Source organism: Meleagris gallopavo, chromosome 6, assembly GCF_905368555.1.
Source record: "Meleagris gallopavo chromosome 6, MGAL_WU_HG_1.1, whole genome shotgun sequence".
Lineage (NCBI taxonomy): Eukaryota > Metazoa > Chordata > Aves > Galliformes > Phasianidae > Meleagris > Meleagris gallopavo.
The window spans coordinates 39817234-39842038 of record NC_139409.1 but is presented as its reverse complement, the minus strand read 5'-3'; the positions used below and the strand labels follow the sequence as shown (position 1 = coordinate 39842038).

The 24805-nt window shown below is 41.9% G+C and overlaps 1 protein-coding gene across 1 annotated transcript; it reads right to left on the bottom strand.

Moving 5' to 3' along the window:
- CMTM7 (CKLF like MARVEL transmembrane domain containing 7) lies at nt 1-24805 on the bottom strand. The gene is made up of 5 exons (XM_010712900.4): nt 24490-24805; nt 7386-7559; nt 4157-4255; nt 3131-3212; nt 1-2785 (listed from the first exon to the last, which is right to left on the bottom strand). The coding sequence occupies exons 1-5, from the start codon at nt 24643-24645 to the stop codon at nt 2772-2774; spliced, it is 525 nt and encodes a 174-aa protein (XP_010711202.3). The 5' UTR covers nt 24646-24805; the 3' UTR covers nt 1-2771.

The window sequence follows — 24805 nt, the reverse complement described above, 5'->3', positions numbered from 1 at the left end:
TAGTGAACATACATAGTTTATTTTTAAAACAGCTGGAATCTCATATTTGACAAAGTCAAAGACAGATGGAGCTTTCAGAACAAGGCTGACACTGAAGGAAAGTTAGAATGCTTTTGCAGGCATAGGTACAGTAGTGAGATGCCAAAGTCCCTGTCAGACAGAGCTGTCATTTGAAGTTCTGCTAGTAGGTTTGATATCACCAAAAGCTGTGCATTTTCTGGTAGACATGTTTCACAAGAATCTGGGAGAAGTGAGGAAGTTATATCAGCATAAATGTCAGCTTTCCAGTCTGAAAGCATCCTGCTTTAAGAGCTTCTGGTAGGTCTATGAACCCAGCAGTGTCTCAATAACAAAAGCTACAGGCATATCTTAGGTATGTTGATGGCCACAAAACCTAGAAGGGAACTTTATGTCTCTTGATCCAGTATAAACAAGTGCAGCAAAACAGATTCTTTGGGTGATCAGACTGTGTCATCCAGAAATCCTTTGGTGGTTGAACTGCAGGAAATTCCCCGTAAAGGCTCCCCCTCCCCAAATAGTAGCAAGTGAGAGAGTCAAGAGGGAGGCTGAAAAAAAAGATAGAGAGATGAGTGTGCAGTGCACGGAGAGGGGCAAGGCTCCAGCAGAGCGTTGAAACAGCCTGTTCTTTACCACAAGCTCAGACTCAAGCCCGGCCTTAGCAGATGCATCTCTCCCCATTGCCACCACAGCTCTGTGCACTCAGCTGCATTCATGCTGAGTGCAACTGAGCACTTGTTTTCCTTTGGATTGCCAAGATGGGTGAAAGCCTGAGGAAGGTGCCTAATACCTATTCGAGCAGCATTCTCAAGAGGCAACGGTGCTACTGTCAGAAGCAGCACTTTCCTGTTCTCCAAGGGGAAAGAGGAGATTGTTTCCTTAAATACCTACCATGTCAATCTGAAGGCAGGCTGCTGATTTCCAAAAACTGTGGCTAAGTGAGTCTTGGCAGGGGAACCAGTGAACAACCACCCTTAGTGCCAAAAAATAAATCAAACCACATATATGTATATATCATAATCTTCTGCAGTCTTTTCAAAGTAAGATTTATTTGAATAACCTTCTGTATTCACGTTGAAGCAGTTTATCTTGGAGTGAACACAGGTTTCTTGATCCACAAGAAGTAGACTTCTATGCATTCAAACTGTTTCTTGTTCTGTGTTGTTTTAAGTCAATCAGGGAAAGAAAGCAATAAGAATCACAGAAACCACGCACTACAAGAAGGGAGATTCCTGCCTTTCCAGGTTGTCTGCTCATTATTTTCACTTTCTCAAGATTCTCAGAACTTTAGAAATTGGCCCATTTCTCTTGTCAAAGAGTGAAAAACAAATAAAATAAAATAAAAAATCACTGCAGAGACCCATACATAACAAATGGCAATGCATGTTGATGTGCTATGGGGAACAAAAACATTTCTCAAAAGCCAATCATTAAATTAATTAGCAGTATTTTTGCAGAATTTAAGACAGGTAGAAAAATGAACAGCAGGCCAGAAAATACTTCTTTTCTCCAGTCTGGGTCTGGTAAAATATATAAATCCTAATTTTTTGTTTTGTTTTATTTTGCCAAAATGTGCTGCACTGTCCTGCAATTGTCCTCACAGAAAAGACCAGCTTACAAATGCAAGTTCTGCTTCACAACAAGACATGAAAGGGAAGAGCACCAAGAAAGAGGACTTGAGCTTCACTTTTTTCTGCAAAAAAGTTTCCAGCTCACCAGAAATGGACTGCAAAAGGTCAGAAAGATGGAAGTGCCAAGAAAATAGCAGCATTGTCACCATCTTAAATTTACAAACAGCTTCATAACAATATCAGGTTGGAAAAAACTCTGTCCAGGCTCTGAAAACATGGATCCCAGCATAGTCAGAAGGGGGAAGCCACATGTAAGAGAGAGAAAGAAGCACGCTGCACTATTTGCGATGGGCTTTCCATAAACACCATTAGATTCCAAAGAGAATAATATCTAGGAAATGCACAGAAATTTCCTACAGAACAAGTCTTCAAAATGTCCATTCCACCAACAATTATTTATGAAAAGGAAAGAAAAAGATCCCGCAAACCATTAAAGCTTATTCTTGAGTATGTATTTCCTGTATTTGGCTGAGAGAATTTTTTAATAATAATTTTTGATTGATCTGATTTCATTGTGTACTGCCAGGGCTAGAAGGGAGTATTTGCAATGATTTATACAAGTTGCAGTTCATAATTTTTGATAGGGCTGAGCTGCTGTTAGAAAAATTCCACGGTTCTGAACTTGGGTCAGCTTATCCATTCACAAATCAGTTTGTAACAGTTCCTTTGTTGAAAAACCAGCCTTGGAAGTTAAGAATCAGGCAGAAGCTTGCAATATTTCCCTTCTGTAAACAGATGGAGGAAATCAGAAGCACTTTTTTCCATCCCTTTGAAAAGAGAACCAAACAACTCTCCAAATGAGTTTTAAAGGCACTTACTGCAAATAACTGGAAATGACTGCAGCCCAGCTTGAGAAACAGAAGCAGCATTTCTCTGTAAAGCTCAGAAAAAAATATGGTTCTCCATTATATGCTTCTTCTGGGCGGGAAGTAAACTTCTTTGGATGAGGGTGACAAAAAAAGTTTGGTTCATAACATTATTTTGCATAAAACTTCAAGTAGATCTTCAAAAGCCACTGGCTGTCCAGACTAATAACAAAATACCCACACTCTCTCCTCAGTGATGGGCGGTCCTCTTTGGTACAGTATTTTGTAAGGCAGACATCTTGCTGAGATGAAGGAGTCATACAGCTGCATCTTAGAAAAGGAAGACAGTGTCACTTGCACCATCACAAACAAATGAATTTACTTGATTAAAGCACACACAGGAAACCTTGTTTTGGTGGGAGGGCAGGGGGGGTGTGGAAGATGAGACAGCACCGATACTTGCTAGAGGCAAGTTATTTTGCTCCACTAGTTAGCTGTGAAAAGTTGTCAGTAGCTGTGACACATGTGTTGACCAAAGTGTAGAATTACTTTGTGAGTAATTTTGAGTAACAAGGAATAGGTGGTTAATAAATCCTTCCAGGCAGATACTGCCATGGGAAAATATAAATATTCATTTTGAGAAGCATTTTGGCAGGCACTAAGCATGATACTTACTTGTTGACTGCGTGATGCAAGAAACCTTGTAGGATGACCATATGCTTAAAACACAAAGGACTGTAGCTAGGAATCCAAATGTCTGAATGAAAAAACAGACAAACCACAAATACTTACCATTAGATGACACATAATCCATGAATGTATGGACTCCTGTATATTCAACTATGTATTTTATGATGTTAACAGACCAAAAATGAAGTTATATTTTCCATCATTCTGCCAACGTGCTAAAAAAGTTACTATAGTAGCTTACGCCTTGTCAAACCAATGACTGAAAATCATATAGAGTAGGGAGAAAAAGCTGGACACCTACACAGTGTCCCACCTGCTAGACTTCTCATTAGGACACTGTGTTTCTGACACCTCTGATTTTTGCTCTTTTGGCAAACCCCATTCAAACAAGTCTTTATTTGTCAGCTGCCAGATAAATAAGTGTCTCCTTCTCCATCTGCATCTACAAATAATCATCGGGACCACGCTTGTGAAAGCAACTCTTTATCCTAGTTGCATTGCATTTTAAGTTCTGTTGCCCACACTCAAAATTCATGTCTCTGAAGAACACTTCAGCCAACAGAGACAGAGTACATCGTCCAATACATAGACCCAGGATGACAAAGGGTTGTAGCTCAGGGTAAATAATCTCTATTCAGGTGCAGAAGATGGCAAATGCAGAAGACTAGGGTGAAATGCTAACTTGTAGTTGTTATAACAGCCACTTGTCAAACCTAAATTGTCTTAATTCTTCCCCAAAACACATTTGTCCTTATGTGTTAAAGCGAGAGCCTTTTGTTTCAACACATATTCATTTTAGTGGTGAGACTGGAGTCTCACAAAACCTTTTTGTTGGTGTTATATTATGTCTCATTCAATGAAATGAGATAGAAGACAGTACACCAACCAAGAAACAAGCAAGCCAAGACTGTAAGAAATCAAAGTGACGAGCAATAGATTTCTTGCACTCAACTTACACTGCAAAAAAAAAAAAAAAAAAAAAGGCATCAAGACTAATAAACAAGATCTTACCGCTCCAGCCACTAGTCCAGTCAAATTGTAACTCTTCGATGCTGCTACAATTGATGCAATGAGAAGCAGAATTGTACCAATTAAATAATGGAGAAATTCCTGTAAAGACAAGCATAGATTGCTTCAGAAGGAAAACTCATTAGAAATGCATCTCAGTATCCATCAGAATCAGAACAAATTGGCAGGGGTTACTCAAAGTCTGTGGACAGTCAAAAGGAAAAAAAAAGTCAAAAAATAAAGAAAAAAAAAACATAAAAAAAACCTGACAAGTTTCTGTTTGAAAGGGAAGGACCAATCTGCAGCTCTACTGGAATAAAATCTACTTACTGGGTATGGACACAATCTTTTTCATTCAGTATGGTACAATATGGAGGGAGAAACATGTATCTTCATTGCACCAAGAATGCAATTTACTCAAAGACACCATTCTGAGGAAAGGAAGAAGCCTTGGGGACACATTTCTTTAGCCTACATACATGAAATAGCAATGAGTAGCAGAGGAAATGAAAGTGCTTCTACTTTTAATCAGAAAATAAACTGGATTTACTAACAACCTCCTTACATCAAGCAAGCCTAGAAATAGGAGAGAAACCACAAAAAGCACAACTATGCAGACATGCGTAAGCAACATCAGGTTCCAGAAAAGCTGCCCAAGTCTTGCAAGCTGCAGCTTAGTAAGCAGTAAATCAAATGTGACGCAACATTTTTTTTTTTCTGAGACCACTGAGGCATTGCATTCTAGATTTTCTCTGGTGTGACAAATATCAGCCTAGAAGTCAACTTTGCCTCACAGTACACAGAGTTATCTGTGGATTTGTGTTTTGAATCCTCATGAAGGTTACATCAATCAATACAGGTGTCTTCAGAATATTGTGTGGTGAGGTGTCCTGATGGGATATGTGCTTACTGACTTTGTACTGCACTACCAGCATGAGCCACGCAAATACCACACGTAAGGGAGACAGGAGATTCCTTCTTAAACCAAAACAGAGAGTATATAGACCCAAAAGGAAATCGTTCAAGGAAATTTCAGAAGAGAAACAGTCTGTCAAACCATACCACAGTTTCCCTCTGCTCAGATTTTTAAACAACTGAAGAGGATCCTTCTATAAAGCAGGTTCTCAGACTACAAATTACTTTCCCCTTGCAACCTTGTTTCAGGTGATCAAGATCATAACCCCTGTTTTTGCTAGAATAAAGCATTTCTATTACAAGTCTCCTCTGGTTAGTCCACATCGCAGCAGGCAAATTAGGTATGCTGTTTCTTTCTTAGAGACATCTATTACAGCAATGTACACAGCCTACTACTTTCATGGAACCCAAGGGATGGAGACAAGTTGTAAGTGAATTATCAAAGGCCATGTTACGTAGAGAATGAACCCCTGGCAGGACCAAGACAGTGCCATTCTGGAAAAATGCTTTTGCAGCTTTAAAAGTTGTCATTACAGAGCAAACTCCTCAACCACCACAGCTTTACTTTTTGTATTGTAAGGCACACCTCTGATTGCAATGCAGAGATCTTGCCAGGAAACTCAGCCAAATACTAATCCTAGTTTCCCAAAGTCTCTTACAGGCTTTTCAATTCTGTTCCAAAGATACTAAAATATTTGACTGAAAAGGAGGTGGTTGTAAAATCAGGGAACCAGAGAATATCTTGAGTCCAACCCCTGGCTCCTCACAGCACCACCCAAAACCCAAACCCAATGTCTGAGAGCGCTGCCCAAACGCTCCCTGAGCTCCGGCACTCAGGGCCGTGCCCAGTGCCCTGGGCAGGCTGTTCCATGCCCACCGCCCTCTGGCACAGACCTGTCCCTAACTCCCAACCCGACTCTCCCCTGACGCAGCTTCATTCTCTTGTGTCTGTCACACAGAGCAGAGCTCAGCGCTGCCCCTCCGCTCCCTGTGAGGAGCTGCAGCCGCCATCAGGCCTCCCCTCAGCTCCTCTGCTCTGGGCTGAGCAAACACAGGGACCTCAGCTGCTCTTCACACACCTTGCCCTCCAGAGCCTTCCCTAACTTTGTAGCCTTCCTTTGAACACAAACAGCAATGTATAAGCATCCCATTTCATTAAAGCTATCTGAAACTAAACAGCCACAAACTGCATTGCCTTAAATTCACCACTGCAGTGTGGAACGTTTTGAAATGAACAAACAGATAAGAAAAACAAAACGCAGCGAATGAAAAGGTCAAAGTGGCAGAGTTCTGTTACAACAATTCACACATTAAATATTGCTTTACAAAACTCATTCCCTTTTCCATGCAAACATATTATCTCTAAATAAGGACAGAAGTACTTTCTAGAAACAAATACTAGAGATACATATCTTAAAAAATGTTGCAAGTCTCCATTTAAAAAGAATTTACTTTTATTCTTTGTTTAGAAGTGGAATAAACTGCTATCTCCCTCTGTAAACTATTTACATAGCTTCCATTAAAAGCCATTCAAACACTTCTTGAATTTCAAAACTTCCTCTACATCTTTCTGCTTGGCTTTCCTCACCCCTTTAGCTCTTTCTCTGTGGGATTAACAGGTCACTATGCGTCTAAGAGAGTTGTCAGAGGTTACTAAAATCTGTGATCCAACATCAGAACAGATGACTTTTTTTGTTAGCTGATCTAATCAAAGCTGTGAGGAAGTTCAGGTCTCTCATTTTCTGTAGTGTTTGTTAGTTATCTGCTAGGATATAAGAGATGGATGTACGGGGGAAATGGTGGAATGAGGTAGGATATCCTGCAGGAAGTTCCTAGTGAAGGCCAGGCTATGAGCAGTCAGGCTGGGGATCCTATTTCTCGCTATTGTTTAAGTTACCTATAACCACACCAAAAAGAGTCACATTTGACTTAAATAGCACATATAAACTTTATTTTGGGACAGGATGTATTACATGAATTCTAATGTAGTGAGTTGATACTCTAGCAAGCATGTAGCTACTATAAACAATCAGAGTTAGGGCCCATCTGCTGACACCTTTTTCCAGTTGTCTCAGAATAACCCTACTGCCTTCACTGGATTTATATCTCTGTAAAGGAGAGCAGGATCTGATCCAAGTCAGCTAAAAGACTTAGAAATACAGCATCTTCTGAGCTGAATACTAGTAACAAAAGCAGCAAAGGGATTTGTATATGAAAGAGAGCCTATCAACATGTGACAGCACAAGAAAATGAACCAAGTAGTCCAGATATCAACCCACAAGTGAAGCAAAAAATGTAGACCATCTGACAGACTTACCGCAAGTGGCCAGCTAACACAAGTGAGCGTCCTGTAGATTCTGAAAATGTGGATTATGTAGAAGAACAAAATCATAACCAAGTCACACATGGTAACAATCTGAAAGTAGCTGTATGCACTGTAATCTGTCCACTGAGAATTATTTACACTGATGAATCCAACCAGCAGTGAGATCTGAAAGACAAAAGACACATTAAAGGTTGTAAGAGCAGTGCTCAGAGGCCTACGAAGATGACTTCAAACACAACATGTCATTTAGAATCAGAAGGCAATCATCCAGAGTAAACTGGATGGTCCTAACAAAATGGAGGACAAAGTAACAGGCACAGAAATGTTCAAAGCTGAGAAAGAGCCAACTGCTAAAAAGAAAGCAATGGTCCCAGACAGCCTGTGGGATCCAAACTGAAGAAGTCTGTATTACAAAACAAGAGGTCTCAAATAGAGAGCAGGTGCTGAATGCCTGGGGTTGCAGCAGCAACTGAAGGGCATAAACCCTATAGAATTTCAGAAGGACATGGATGGTTCGCTGCACCTGAAATCACTGAATGCTGTAGAAATAAATATGCCCACGAAGACCTTTAGTTCTGTTTGGCGGGTACTGGCTGGCTGTAATTGAGATAACAATTTCACTCCTCTTTTTCAGCAGAGGTATCAGTAGATTGCAAGGTAGTACTGTAGGAAATGATGTAACCATGTGAAGAAACCTTTCAAAAGTTTTACTATGTTAACAGTGTCACATAAAATCACAACTTCTGTTACTTGTAGGCTTGCAAAGGACCTGCCTAGCATGGGTGATTGAAAAAAAAATCTACCCAGGATACAGCCAAATATTTTATTATTACAGGCTTTGGTAACATGCACTTTCAGCCTCTGTAATTTTCAGCTCACACAAAACCAGACAGGAACAGTAATGATTCACACTTTAAAAGTTTCTTCAAGACATTAAAAGAAAACCTTTCTGAGGAAGCCTGCACTTCAGTACTGCATGTATAATCATCCTTCAAACTCCTAACCAACTCCATCCATTATCATTTAATTAAAATTAAAAGGAAAAAACAACCCAACACCCAAATAACATAGCTCAGATTCTTCCTAGAAAAGTCAATTCATTGTCACAACATGGTGTGCCTGTTTGGGTAGAGTTTGATAAAAATAACAATTTATTGTGAAGTTCTGATGTGCATATAGAGCTTTTGCTTGCACCTGGGAGTGTGTTCTGTTTAGCCTATCCACCTAAGCAGGTGGAATTAGGTCAAACATACAGCAGGAAGAATCTGAACTATCTGAAGATCCAAGGGAAAAAACATCTGACCAGCTCCCAAGAACACGGTAGAAACTTGGATTTAACAAACATGCCTTCCATTCCAAGTGCCAATTCTCAATTAAAACAATGCCCAAAACAATTAGCAAAGATTCCTCCTTTCTTGCTTTCAGATGTGCCTCAGTTTCCCGCACAGATAGGAAGAAATACCTATGCGGAAGATGCATTACTTTCAAATATTTACTTTCTTAAAAATAAATTTCCCAGCACAAGATTTACACACAAATTCTCAAGAGGGTTCTCTGATCAGAGGCACATAATGCTGTTTCACAGGACAGGCACAAATGGGACAGGATCAAGAACTTTATATAATGCTATACCGTGCTAACCACACAACATTGCCCATATGGCTAGCAGGTACATTCAGAGTTAAAAAATCATCCATTAAAAAATCCATTTAAATTAAAAATAGTAAGCAAGGTAGCAAGTAGAGCCACAGAATTTTACCTTTTAAAAAGTGACAAATACCAAAGTTTCTTCACCGGATATCAGAATATATCACAATATACTGATACTATATAGAGGCAATGACTATATCTCACTTTTTTCTCTGTAATTTCTGTTTCCCGAAAACTTGTGAGTGAGTGGTAAAACGATTAACATGTAACTGTCTGAGACAGGGTTTAATAGATACCTCAGAAGTCAGTTTGTGGCACAGACCACATGTGGATAAATAAATATACATGGAGAGAGAAATGAATGGCGAAGTGATCAAATGTTATGAGCACTCTTTATGCATCTGAGCTCAGTGGAACAGGTTAATACATCTTGAAAATAAAACCTAGAGGCACAAAAAATTGAGAGCACTGTCATTTCCATTTCAATATAATATTTCAGATTGTGAAAGCAGCAGACTCGGACCCCCAGCCAGCAGGCCAGTCACACCAGAAGAATGAGGTGAAGGTTGGTCAGCATTACTGGAGAATTTCAATGCACTACACAAAATGTAAGCAGGCTTCTGACCTGCATTACTCAATGGGTGAGAGATGTGTTGCAGGACATTACTGATATGTTTTCTGGTTTCTGAAAAGCAACACAGAGAACACATGCATCAATCAACTTCAAGGGACGATTCTGGGGTTTAAGTCTAGCTCCATATTTATTCTGTTTCACAAAAGTTGATTAGCTTAACTAACCCACTTCTTGACTTTCCATTGAACCAGATATCATAGTTCAGCCATTAAGACTTCGGGAACACTGGGATATTTCAGCAACCATCTCCCAGTGAAGCCAACACGAGCTAAAGGCAATCAGCAACTGCCAGAAGGCACTCAACACCTTACCAGAGAGAACAGGCACTACACAAGAAAGATAGTAAGAGTTCACATTCTCTTCTTTATCTTGAGCTGGAGAAAAGTCAACCATCTCCTCTGCAATGTGCCTGTGGAATTAGCCCTTGAATAGCAGTGACATAAGCTCCCAAGCCCAAACACCGCTCTGATCTGAAGTGAGCCTAGCTCTACCAAAAATTAAACACTTAGCTTTTGCTTAATATAGTCTTCCTTCAAAAGCCAATCCATGTCCCCTAAAAAAGGATGAACGAGCACAGATTTTTAGTGTGCATTAATGGGAGATGGGACATATCTTGGGAGATCTGATCCTCAGATCGGGGACCACTGTTTATGCCGCTGCTGCCTTTACTCAGTGAGGGCAAGGCTTAAGACTTGCTCTACTCTCTGCTGTGGCTTCACTTGCTGGATGAGCCAGCCACAGGCCATGCTAATCAGACATACCTAGGGCTGACAGGAAAGAGAGGAGCTGCGGCAGCATGTTTGTTTTAACCATGCAGGAAATGAAAGGCGTGATCCAGTTATGTGTTGGGTGCTCGTAGCAAAAATCACAAAAAGACTGAGGCTGGAAGGGACTTCTGGTGGTCATCTGGTCCAACCTCCTGCTCCAGCAAGGACACTGGAAGCAGGTCTGATCATGTGGTAGAAGACTGTAGTTTATCTGACCACAGAGCAATTTTATAACCCAAGAATAAATCTGTGCAAGTGCCTTGTACAATCTTTTTCTACTGTCCCACTTTAATGGATGTAATAAATAAAGCTTTGACTTTATTACCAATACTTAATTCTTTCGTAACGTTTGGAAAGAACTAAATTTTCTTCAGACACAGCTATCTGCACAAATATAAATCCAGCATGATCTCCAATACTGACAACATGCTATAAAAGAAAGCTTACTGTTCTGAGCATTAGAGACACACTTCCACAGACAAATACTGACAGAAGATGGGAGGAATTGAACATCAGTGCCTCTTGAGTTCCAATCTCAGTTTTGTAACCTTATTACTGTTTAGATTTGAGTAAATTACATAATTTTGTGCTTCAATTCCTCCATTCACCAAGTAAGGGCTAATACAATAGAATAGCTCAGTTGGAAGCAACACTGAAAGACCATTAAGTCCAACTGTCTGATCACTTCAGGCTAAACAAAAGTTAAAGCATGTTACTGAGGGCACTGTCCAAATACTTCACTGACAGGCACATGGGTTACCAATCGCCTCTATAGAAAGCCTGTTCAGTGTCTGACCACCCTCATAGTATAGAATTTTTTTCTAATGTCCAGTCTGAACCTTCCCTCGTGCAGCTTTGTGCTATTCCTTAATACTTGTGCTAAAGTTCTTCACCTTACAAACACTTTAGACATATGAAACAAGGCAAAATGCTGAACACTGCAAACAAACAATCAAGATGACCCTAGGTTAAGATGACTGTTTTCATTTATAGTGTAAATGAGAATAGATGTCTACAAAAACCAAAATGAAGCAGCAACAACAACAAAAAACAAAACAAACAAAATCCACCAATAGATTGATGCAACAGATAAGTGTGAATTAATAATATATGAAAAAATTCCTAAAAAGTCCAATGGAGATGTCAGGGAACAAGTAAAAGAGTAGAAAAAGATTGGTCTTTTGGGGTAGCTTTTGGGTTGATTCATTGCCATTACTCCACATGATAAATAAAAATGAGTATCCTAGCTTACTGTAAAATAGTAATTAGTGTGTTTCCTGACTGCTGCCATCTGAAATCCAGGAATAAACTCACTAACTCCGATGACTCCAATGTGGTGTTGATAAGCACCACATTGATAAGCAGGCATTCTTTACTTACAAAGTTGGATATGCAAGAGGTTATCTCCACCCTAACCATGCATACCTTGCACAAAAGACCTTCAGCTTATGTACGTTACTTGTGTTACACGAGCAAAAGTTTCCCCTGGGCAGTACGTACATACTCAATAATCTCCTCCAAAATTATTAATATAGGGCCCCGCCTCCTTGCATATGCTCAGTGATTTTGGGTGGTGGTCTCAATGCCCTCAGGGATGAAGCAAACAGTTGTCTTCTTCATGACCACAGATTGCCCTCCTCTCCTTTTTTCAAGTTGGCAGTTTTCCATAGCTCGTTTGCAACGATGAGCAACTCTTTATATCTTTGCTCCCTGCTTTTCTAACCTCGTACTAATTCCTTGTAGGGTGATGTACTGGAGAAGGCACCCACACTGACCTAGATAACAATTACATACTGAGCTCCATGACTAGATAAAGGATGTTCTGCTTAGCATCAAGAATATTTTGCTTAGTATCAGACAATTAAGACAAGTGCGTTTTCCTTAACATCAGCTAGTTTTGTGCAAGCAAGTATTATTCAATTAAGGATATCACTATCACCTACTTACAATAAACTCTGATATCACATGTTGCAAAGAAAACACCCAAAATACATCCCAAATAGACTCCTGTTTTCAAACTGGAAACAAAAGCTGCAAAGTTCAGCCCTCTATTCGTCCTCTTGACCGCTCCTGACTGTTCTTTCCCACGCATTATCACTGGCCTGTATCTAGCTGCTCTTTCACTACTCCAGTAATGCCCATGGAGTAAGGGTTACCCTTTCTCACTGTGTCTGCACAGCATCCAGTACAGTGGCTGCGTACTGGGTCTGGCTGGGAAGGAGTTAACTTCCTTCACAGTAGCTGAGACGGCGCTGCGCTTTGCCTCTGTGGTTAGAAAAGCGTTGACAGCACATCAGTGTTTTGCCTATTGCTGAGCAGTGCTCACACACACAGTGGCAAAGCTTTCTCTCTGCATTACACAAAGCAAGAAGTCTGGGTGTGGGCAAGAGGTTGGCTGGGGACGTGGCCGAGCCAGCTGTTCCAGGTGGCCCCAAGGATATTCCAGGCCATGTGATGTAGTGCTCAGCAACACACTCAGAGAAAAGAGAAGGACGGGGTGATGTTTGTGGCCATTGCCTCTGCCTTACCAAGTAACCATAATGAGTGCTGAGAGCCTGCTCTCCAGCAAGTGACATAGCATCTGCCTGTCAATGGGGAGTAGGTGAACAAATTCCTCTTTTTGCTTTGCTTTCAAGCACAGCTTTTGCTTTCCTTATGAAACTGTCATTATCAAAATCCATGAGATGTATTTCTATCTTCTCTCCACCCCAGAGGAAAAGGGAGCACATGAGAGCCAGGGTGGGTGTCTGGCTGTTGGCCATGGTCAGCTCACCTCATTGGCTGTCAAGGCCTGGGATTTCCAGCTGCTGCTGTACTACCAACAGCAGTACTAAAACCTTAATTCTTCTAAGTCTCAAGATCATATCCTGAACTGATAGGTCAAAACTGCTGTCTTATCATGTGACTTTTAGAAATGGATTACAGTTTTCTTTTGGTATATAGAAAATAAGATGTGAAATGCCAGCTAAACTGCTAGGAAGAAAGATAAGGTCGATAGGAAACAAACCTGCATCGAGATACCTAGTTCTAAAGAAACACGAACTCTTATCTCAAAGATTTCAAGTAATACCATGACACATACATTGACATGTATAATCTACCCACCACTGCATTATCTTTCCTTTTATTTTACTATGTGATATAAAACCACTTCCTTGCTTTTCTCTGCATATCTTCTTTTCTTTCTTGGCTATATTCCCCTCTGCTCTCTTCTCCCACAAGAAGTTTTTTCTAATTCCTTCTTTTTTTCTTATTATTCCTCTTTCTTCTTCGCTCCCTACATGATACTCTGCATTCTGCACTGTACTTCCTCTCTTCTGTATCTCATTCTTTCCAAAGAATCCAAATTTCTCTTCATGCATCTAAAAACACAACATTTCCCTCTTTTAATACATCCTAGCTATCTGCTCCACGCCCTTGCATCAGGACATGCATTGCAATTAGGTAAATAAAGATATTTCCAGAGGGGTATAGTTTTATGCATTTAAGCCAAAGCTGTCAAAGCCAAAAGCAATTCCTAGCCTTTCTACTCAGCCACTTTGTGCAGTACCGGCACAGAGTATCGAGAGGTCAAAGAAAACTGAAGAACTGACACAGCAACACAATGACTCTGCCTGTGTTTATGTCCTCCTCTGTGTATGAATTGTTTTTCCAGCTGTTATCTGTTCTATAATTAGTGCAGGAACACAACAATGGTGCCAGTGCAAGAGGAAAGGTGACAGAGGGAATGATACAAGCAGTTGGGAGAAGAAACAAGGATATTCCTTTCAGGGGGCAGTGCCAGCCAAGGTGCTCACGAAACTAGAAGCCTCAGAAGCCCACTCCCAAAGTGCCATTTACTAAGCAAGTGCACAGGCAAACGAGACATTGTCTCAGAGCACCATTCAGGGGAAAGAGGTCAGGGGACAGGACTCAGCGTGCTACTACATCTGTACCAATACTGCAGGCAGCAGCTCTGGTCTACCAGCTCCCAGCTTGTAGCTGACAGTGTGTGAAATATCAGAAAATGCTTTTATTTTCCATCCTTCTTTGGAAAGGAATTTGATTCTCTAGAATACAGATATAGCCTTTTTTTTTTCTTTTTTTCTTTTTTTCCCTTCTTCCCTTGAATGCTCTAAACAGCAGTGAGAGTTCTCCATTGCACTGGGTGAAGAGCTGGTGAACCACTGTAGCGCTTATATGCTCCCTCCTCCTTCATCTAATTCCTCCTCTCTTAGAACTTACCCAAGTTCTGTGCAAACAACTGTACAGAAGCTGTCTGTCTTCAGATTTGGAGTAAGGCACAGTGGTGACTCGCATCAAGTTTTATTACAGCCTTTCTAAAAAAGCAATATAGTAAGAGCTAAATGCTTCTTCTATTTGAATGAAAAAAGTCAAAGCTTTTAGCTTGTGACACCAGCCAAAATAGAATGTGGAATTTTCCATCCTAAGCGTGCCAATGAGGATAGCCATGTCCTGTTTAGGTGTCCCACACAGAGAAGAGCTATCACTGACTGCAGCTGTACTACCACATTTTGTGTATTTATGAATGTTACACCACAAAATAGTGAAGCAATATCTGTATTATTAATTACATATTTCTGGAGAGAATCAAACGGTCTTTGAACTGTTACTGTTACTTACTCCCAAAGCAGTAAGATAGACAAAGCTCAGGTCAAGGTCACGTCAAGGTCACAAGCATAATTCATGCAAGACCAGTTCAGCTAATTTAAGCAGCAAAGCTGGCTGATGCCATAACCAAAATCTTCTTCCAAAGGAAATGGGTGGTCTAACAGCCAAGCACACACTAGAAAGATTCAGAAAAGGAAAAAATGATAAAGAACCCAGTCCAGCTAAAACCTCCCTAAAGACAGATGAAATCAGCAATCTTCAAGTGCTGGATCTGTGAAGCAGTCAGTCTTTGGTTGTACAACAGTCTCTCAGCCCCTACGTCTGGGCAGATTTCCTCTTGTCTGGCTGGTTTGCTAAAATAAGGAGGCTGCCTGGCCTCTGATAAATGACTTCTCTTGTGCACTGCCATCCACAGCTATATATTGAAGATAGGAATGGTGGGAGGGTGAGAAGAAGGCAAAATAATCTTATTTGACCCTCTAAGACTCAGATAAGAGGACAAGTCTCAGTACGAGGAAGTTGTATTCTTTATTTATTAATAAGTCATTATCTGTTCTGGCACAGCATTCGGTGATAACAAAGGATGTGAGGTAATCACAGAACCAGCGTGTGAATGACAGCATTAAAGAGTCCTTGTTGCAGGATGGTAGCCACAATTACTAAAAAAGCAATTCTCTGTAATGCCCAGCGAAGTCATGCCTACTGCTGAGCACAGTGCAAGCAACGCATCAGTCCCACCTGTCACCTCAGCCAACTCCCTGCCTCACACCCCAAAGCTGCCTGCACCACCACACCATGCTGAAAGACATCATGCAGGACTGTACTTCATTAGCTGAAAGCTGAGAACTTCACTGTTATATGGCAAAGAACACAGTACATTTTCATCTAGTAGTGAATTAATCTAAAAGAGCAAAGTAAGATTGTTAACAAGAGGCTCGTAACTTTATTTCTTTTCTCTCTAAACCAATACTAAAAGATTTAGGTTCTGCTTTGTATTATAAATCAAATTCAGTTTTAAATTCTCCAACTGTAAAATCATTATCAGTAAGTTTTTGCAGTCTATATAAAAACATACGTGCAAAACTCATATTGCTGCAGCAATATGTGAAGTCATAATTGAGTAACAGCACACAAGTGCCATATTCAAGTCACAAACAATTCCCAAAACATATAAAACTCATTGCAAAAGATTATTAATAGCACAGCTGACTTTTAACATCTCTGCAAAGGATATGGCCAGAATTCTAAATGCAGCAAATGTTCTAGCAGGATTTAACTCTGGAAAAAGCAACTGCTTTCCTTCTAGCTCTCAAAGAGGCCTTATGCCTTTCCAGGCATCCACAAATCCAAGAGATGCTGTTCTGGGCAAGGGCAGAAGACCTGTATACTTCGTGAACATGTTACTCCTTGTGCATGCAAAGCCCCAGCAGAACAGCCACCCACTCCAGCACCTCTCCCAGCTCACCTGTATTACTTCCTCTCAGCCTGCCAAGGAGAAATACTCGGAGGAGGAACAAGGTACCTCTGAAACTACCATTCTGAACCATTCTCAGTTACACTGAGTTGCACTGTTTGCCCTTCAGACAAACTTCAGAAGTCCCATATTATAAGTAAGACACAAGGTAGGAAGAGTTTAATCCATACTTGTGAGCTAGAGAGCTCTTGTACGTAAAGGTCATGGCTGTCTAAAAACGCATGCAGCAATCATGCATGGCAGTACCACCCACAGAGGAGCCCACGCTGGCTGGCCAGCCAAGCCTGGCTCGGACTGTCTGTCTGCATGAAGTCCAATGTACGTGGTGTTCATGGCTAACAAACACCCTCACAAACTGCACAACAAACTGCAAAGCTTCCTACTTGATCTGGGTATCCAATACATAGCTAGCAGGGCACAGCTACTTTAAGCTCAAATGGGAACATATAACACAAACCCAGCACCTCCTGGCAACCAACTCCCTACTAATCTATCAAACCAGGTGCACAAAAAATAAAAAGCATATGGAATCTCATCTTCCTGAAAGCTGCTACTGAGATAAGGAGCACCTTGCAAACTGCTCAGGAAAGTCTCGGTGCCCATGCCTGTAACCCTCAGCAAGCAATTTGTTCATCCCTCTCCTTATGGATGCTGCTCACAACACAACTCGTTCTCATTGTCTGAGGCATTTATTGCTTGGCTGACTCGAATCTTCAGTTAGCACCTGCCATCTCTTTTCCCAGCCCCAGAGAATACCACGCTGACACCTGGCAATCGCACAGAGAGCTGTTAAAAAGCCTGTATCTGTCATCTTCAGCAAAGGCTTTGCGAGCCATGGCAACAGAGCCTTAAGCAAGGTCTCCTCAAACAAGAGGAGACTGTTAACATCACTGAAGTCTATGTTGTTAGCTGTGCTGGTACATCATATTTTTTTATCAGGAAAAATACAGGTGAGTGCTCCCCAAAATACTAACATCGTGACTATTTCCACATCAACCAGCAGTATCACAACCCAGTTGATGGATTAGACAGGGCCTTAGCACACAGAAGAACAACCTTTTCTAAGTGCGCACGCTTTGTGCTTGGCGAGGCATTGGAGAAGTGAAATAACAGATGAGATTCCCCAGTGGTACCACTGCCCGGCAGGTCACACAAACACCCAGGGATGGCACTGCCTTTGCTACTAGGAAGCCACGCTCAAGCTATCTACAAAAGGCTCAATTAGCCAGCAGGAGACAAACAGCAGCTGGGGACTGGGTTTTTCCCTTGTAGATGAGAGGCCTCTTCAAGTGGCCTTCCCAGTTTCGGGTGAATGTGTTTACAGACTTACAGGACAGCATCCAAAGTCTTTCTGCAGTTCTGCAGTTGCTACTGATGATCTCAGGTCTCTTTCCTTTCCAGCTGTCAGTGTTCGTTTTGTGAACTCAGAAATGGTATTGCAATAAAACCAGACAACATCCCAAGAAAATTCCTCTTGAAGCAGCTTCTCAATCTTGTCATTGTCACACTTCCATTTTCCTCGTGTCAAGCTATGAGCAGAAGAAGCCCTAAGTACAAGAACAGCAAATCAATTTGCTATGGCTTTGAAGGGTGCAGCCACACGGTTTGGGCCAGTCAGACATTCCTGTACTTGCCATTGTATTCGTATTCATCAGATTCCCAGCACTGCAGCGCAGAAAATTGTTTCAGCTGTAATGATTCCTTTGGAATCTGAGCTATGCAGAACAGAGGAAGCACGCAGGTGTGTGGAAGAAAATCACAGCAATTTTAAAGTTTGGTCTCTGCATAGAGAGAGCAGCAATTTCTGGCTGCTGTATACTTTACATCTCACCACAAAAGAGGAGGACAAGCCCGCAGTGCACGTGATGTGACAACAGTGCAAAGGAGAGGCTCAGCCACAGGACTGAGAGAATGCCCTACAAGTACACCCAAGGGAGGTGAGTGGAGGAAACACTTACTCATAGTAGCCAAACACTGTCTGGCTTGTGGGGCCGATACTGCTTTGTCCAGGCAATGCAGAGCTGTTACCTAACATCATCATGGTCAGGCACACTGCCCTCACTGGGGTATGTCCACAGCTCCCCTGATCATGATGAGACACACGGATTGTTCCAGGGTCGCAGGTGCAGGATCTGCTCAACAAGGGAATTTTCAACATTTTTAGGCTCTGAGCTACTAAAGACCACACTTGCACTGAACTGAACCACTGGTTTTCTTCTCTTCAGAAGAAGCAGATGTTCAAAGGGACACTGTCTCCAAAGAGAGAGGAGAGGGGATATGGCACATTAGAACTTCTTAGGAAAGTCACAGAGCAATAAGAAGCCATGCTTTTCACATCTGACAACCCACAGACACATGCACACCTGATAGAAATTTCAAAACGCTACTGCAAATCTAACTTCCTGTGAAACACATGTGCCAGCAAACCACTGCCAATACTTCACTCTGCTCCTTCATGCATGCTAAACACATCTCAGGAGATGTGGTAAATTTCTAGGCTTCGCTTCCTGTTTTTTCTGGTTTCAGAAAATGTACTTACTAGACCTTGTTCAGTCACAGCTACATAAAGAGCACTACATGCCATGAATGCATTACAACAAATCCTAATGGATTGGCCAAGTGAGCAAGGCATGACAGCTCCAATTCCGTGCTTGCAGGTAGCCTCTTCTGGAAAGAAATAAAGCATTCACTGATATATTTGGAACAGAGATTCACTAATATTTAAAAACAGCAATATTTTGGACTTGACTTTTGAGCCTTCTACAGGAGTTGAAACATCAGAAAATTCGCCATTTTCTTTCTTTTTTTTTTTTTTTTGCTGAAAAAACATATTGAAATTGAACAATAAGACAGAGAGTAACCTAAGTAATTAAACTTTTCCCTAACAACAACAAATAACAGAAAAGAACTAAACTCTTAGCTTGTGGCTTGAAGCACGTGGAACCAATTCATGCTTCTGCAGCTCCTACCATTCTATCCCAGACACTGGCTGCTCCTGACAATAGTCTCTGTGGCTGCACTGTTCCCTCAAATCTCTTATGAAAGAAGAAAAGTGAAGGAGAGCTGAAGTAAAGCTACATCAGTTCCCTCGTTTGGCATATTGCACAATCTTGTAAACAGCTGCCTCACTGCAGCTGAGAATGGCAGCACAGAGAGAAAATTCCTTCCACTGCCGTTGCCTCTGAAGTTTTGACCTGTCAAATAAAACCGTGTCAGCCTACCACCAAGCATTACTTAGCACACAGAGAACATGCTGTCTGCTCCCAGCTCATATGCAAATACCTGGGCAGAAATTGTATGGCCACCCTGAGCAGAGGAATGGAAAAAGTACGCCTGGCCAAGGCAGCCTGTTGCGGTGATCTCAGAGTGTAAATAACAGGACTTCCCAGACCTATGGGTTTTAATTACGAGGCTTGGGCATTCCTCACTCAAATGCTCGTTTGCTTTTGAGCTACCCATGACATAGACAAACTTCTATCTCTATGGCCAGCATGCCAAGCGAGATCCCGTCACTGCAACATTTGGCAGAACAGCAATGAGCACCTACAATACACGTGTCCGGCCTCGGCCTGAGAATAATAACTTCGCTGCTAAAATTAAAAAATAAATTCAATTCCTTATTCTTTAGCCAGTCGTTTGTCACACAGTTGCAGGCTGAGGACACCCACACATTTTCAAAGTGCTTTTCCTCATCTATTACTTTATCCACTACTTCATCAAATGCCTCCAATAAGACTTTTTGTGTAATATATCAGGACATCACTGTTAGCTAGAACAGCAGCATTTTTCCTGTTTTATCAGCTGGGATGAAGAGACGAGCAGAACACAGACCTGTTTGAGTGTAAGCTTGGCAGGTCAGCATCTGGCAACTTTCAGCCAAGCTTGTTACTTCTGGTCACTGTTTTCCTTAGGAAGAACTATGGACAGAGTAATTGTGGGAGAAAGTTGAAAGTACAGTCTAGGTAGGAGAAAAGTTTACAATTTCAGCATCTCTGCACGTATCTCCTGACCAAACAGTCTTATTACCATACAAGCAAAGTTATACATCGCTAACACACTGCTGCAAAGAATTAGATCATTTACTTCAATCAACTCCATAGACAAAAGGAGTTTGGGGCTCAAGTTAAAAGACTGGAGTGATTGGAGAGCTACTCCAACAGCATTTGCTTTTGTGCATTTCCTTTTTCTAAATCAACGGTTTTTATCTTCCACCAACAGATCTTGCTTTCTTTTCATATTTTAACATCTTCCGAATGCAGCTCCCCAGGAAGTTTGGCTGATACCATCCCACACATTTAGAAGTTGATCTTGGCTCTAGCAATCTAGCTACCAATGTTTTTTTGGCTTTCTGCATGAGATGTATTAATATTCCCTTGAACACCATTATTCAACTGTATGTTTGTATATAATAATCCAAAGAAGTTTCAGCAAACTTCAGTGTTGTTCAGATGCTGCCTGGTGGGCTGTACAGATATTTAGTATGTAACTGCTTTTGTCAACACTTGGGAAATGAAATATTTACTCAGCAGAAGAGCTTTAACTATTTACTCAGCAGAAGAGCTTTAACTATTTAATGAGTTAAAAATGATGCTATTAAGTCAACTTCCATTGGGTTTATTCTTTTCCCCAGCTTCGAGAAGATTTCTTCTTTTTGTGTCTGGTGAAACTGCTCTTTCCTGATTCAGATTGAATAAGATGGTCCTTAGTTTAAAACACTATATACAATGGCTGTGCTTGCTGTACCAGAACCACTGTCTGCTCAGTAGCAACGGACTTATTGTGGGGACATCCTCCCTCAGTCTGGACTCTGATCACAGTTACCTTGGCCCATCTTGAAGGAGGGGCAGAGAAGCCACAGGCCACCCCCATTCCTCTCAGGATCCAGAAGCAAGGAACAGTCCTGGAATGGCTTGAGAAGTCTGAGACCTACAGAAGCACATACTGTGCTGTGATGTCTCTTCTTGCACACGACAGCTCCAAACAGTCTCTATGGGCACAGGAGACCTCAAAAGGTTTCCTGATACGATTTGAGAACTACCCAGTTCTTTCTGAGTACCCAGAAAGTCCTGCAATAAAATAAGCCAGCAGTAACATGAACACAGAACAAACATGCTTCAAACAAACCAGCACTGTCAGTGGGGTGTACTGAGAAGTGCCATATGTGGCAAGTTTGCCAAGCTGGCTTCATTTCAAATGTAGCCCTTGTAGTCACATGGACTGTGCACAGAGACACACACCCCTGCGCTTGGTGAGCACGCTGCTGCTCTAGAATCACAGAATCACCAAGATTGGAAAAGACCTACAAGATCATCCAGTCCAACCATCCACCTATCACCAACAGTTCTCACTAAACCATATCCCTCAACACAACAGCCAAACGTTCCTTGAACACCTCCAGGGTCAGTGACTCCACCCCCCCCGGGCAGCCCATTCCAGTGCCTGACCACCCTTTCAGAGAAGTAGTATTTCCTAACGTCCAGCCTGAATCTCCCATAGCCTGAACCACGGCACAATCCTGCATGTAACACCCAGAGTACAAAAAGTACTGGCAAAACTGCAAGCACAAAAAAGAATGAAAGAAGGAACAAAAGAAAGAGCAATATTCAAACTAAACCAGTTGAAGGCAGAAGCTGAAGATACATCATAACTTCTTGTTAAAAGCACAGCAACAATTCAGACTGGATTTTGAAAATGGAGTCCCTATTAACATTAGTGATGCTCATACATGAAAAACAGCTGTCAAACTGCCTTATTGCTATGTAAAGTGCACAAGTAACAAACTATTTTTCTCCTCCACTGTATTTTCAAAATACCTAGATAGAGCATTCCTTGCATATTTGAAAGTCAGGAACTTAATGCAGAAAAATGCATTACCTACTCAAAGCTGTAATTATGCAAAATAAAGGAATGTACGTAGGCTCACAGGCACGAAACATGCTTTTTAATTCCTAATTTCAGTCTATACTAGATGCTAGAGCCAACACAAGCTTTCATATCATCCAAAAGAATTTAAAGGGAAAGAATTGATAACATGGAGTCAGTAATGATCAGATTCCTGGACAAGCTCCTCATCTTGCATGAGATTGCTGAATTTTAAGGCTTGTGTTAAGATCCTTCTCACAGAAGAAAACCTGTGACATTATCTTCTGTTTCCTTGCTAAAATTATCCTGGCACGCTGATGCCACCTATTAGAATAATTTCATGCATACAATCAAATTATTTATGCTAATTTTGGGGCTTGCAAATAGCCCTTAGCATTACTATAAATGAAGAAATAAAAATGTTTGCTTCTTGTTCTCTCTCATATCATTTACTTCTTGGCAAAGGGGATTGAAGAAGAAGGAGAAAAGAGATGCAGTAGTGCTCCTTCTTCATAACCAGAACCATTCAGAAGCCTCTCTGTATACTCTATGAAGCATGTTGTATGTCTATCTGAAAACAACTTACCTTTGTCCTCTGTCAGAATAATGGCTCTCCTTCATAAGAAGCCTGCAGTATCACCATCCCCACTAACATTAATCCAGCAACATTTACAGTTTCATCACAGAGAATTCTGATCAAACACAGATATTGCCAACACCAGAAGAACTGCATGCTAATAAAAGCAGATTCATAGATATAGTGAAAATGATCTCTGAGAAAAGATGAATTTTAGATAAATGTTGAGGAGTTGATCTAAAACTAGCTTGCCTTGATCATTTTTACACACTGCAGCACAAGCGTTTTGTTTTCTTTGAAAACTGTTTGAGAAGAATAAATTACCAAGATAACGCATCAGAAGAGTTTAACCTGCCCAAAGTTCCCTGGATAGCTGAAGTAATTCCTACTGATATTATTTATAAGAAAGCTGGAATGCAGAAAAATGTAAGAGGGTAAAGTTGGAAGAGGGCTCATGGGAACTTGTCAAATCAGCACAGAAAGCCACTAGCTTAAATTCTAATGATATTGATATTGAACAGTGTTCATAAAATATTATTTCATATAAAATATGTTAAATATTACACTATTACATTTATATACATTTAAATACATTTACATACGTTACATTAAAGGATGTAAAGTATGTAAAGCACACATTCCACACTTTCCATGCACATCAAAACTGAAACTTCAGCACAAATACACGCACTTGTGAGAGTAACAAGTAGGAAGTGTAGTGAAGACACATCAGGATGGACGGCAGAGAGGACTAGGTCCTTCTAGTCCATAAAAGGAATTGTGCTTTCCACAGTGGTGAAGACAAAAAGGTAAGTGGGCTTCTAGTTAGTCAGCAAAGCACAAGGCTACAGTTTCAGGACCGCAGGATCACTGGTGATGGAGACGTGCGTTCAAAAGAGCATCGTTTTATCTCCTGGAAAGACACTCCGGATCCTCATGATGGATTGGGAACAACCCAAGAGAAGAGAACACAGCAAACAGCTATTGACTCTCCTACAGAGCTGAACTCACAGTGAGGGACAACTGCAGTACAAATGCTCAGCGATTCCCCAGTTCCTGCTGTGTGGTGATACCTCACCACCCCTGGCCCAGGAGCTCATCCCCACCCCGGCCTCGCAGGCGGCCCTTGGCCTCCTCTCCCAAAACTTACCACAGCTAATGGATTGCTGGCGTGCAGCACCCGATGCCTTCACGCTGCTGTGCCAAAATTACGATTAATAACAAAGAGTTGTCAACGCTCAACATTGCCACTGGCTTCAAATGTCCCAGCAGCACAGCGCGGCACTCCACACAAGCAGCGTTCCCCCAGGCTGACACACATCTGTCTCCACCAGTGAATGAAAAGCGGAGGCTGCTTCTGACGGGAGTTCGCACTTGGCGTCGTGAGAGAAACCGGGCTCCCTCCTCCTCCCGCCAGCTGCGAGAGCTTCAGAGCAAAAACCGCCGTAACCCGCCGCCCCGGAGGAGCCCCGGGACGGGCCGAGGGTCCCGAGGCCACCCGCCCCTGCCCGGCTTCGTACCATCTGGGCCACCTTCAGCATGCCGGCGCACGAGCGGAAATAGGCACCGTCCAACAGCTCCGCGTCCGAGCCCGCTGAGGAGGCGGCGGCCGACGGCGGCGCGGCGGGCCCCGCGCTGCTCACCCCGGTGCGGATCACTCGCGCCCCGTGCGACATGGCTCCGTCCTGCCTCTTCGCTGCTCTGCTGCAGCCCGGACCGGGAGAAGGGGTACGGGACGGGACGGGACGGGGCGGGGCGGGGAGGGAGGGGAAGGGAAGGAGGGCGTGCGGCGGCCCGCGGCTACGGAGGGCCCGGGCGGAGCGGAGCGGCGTACCT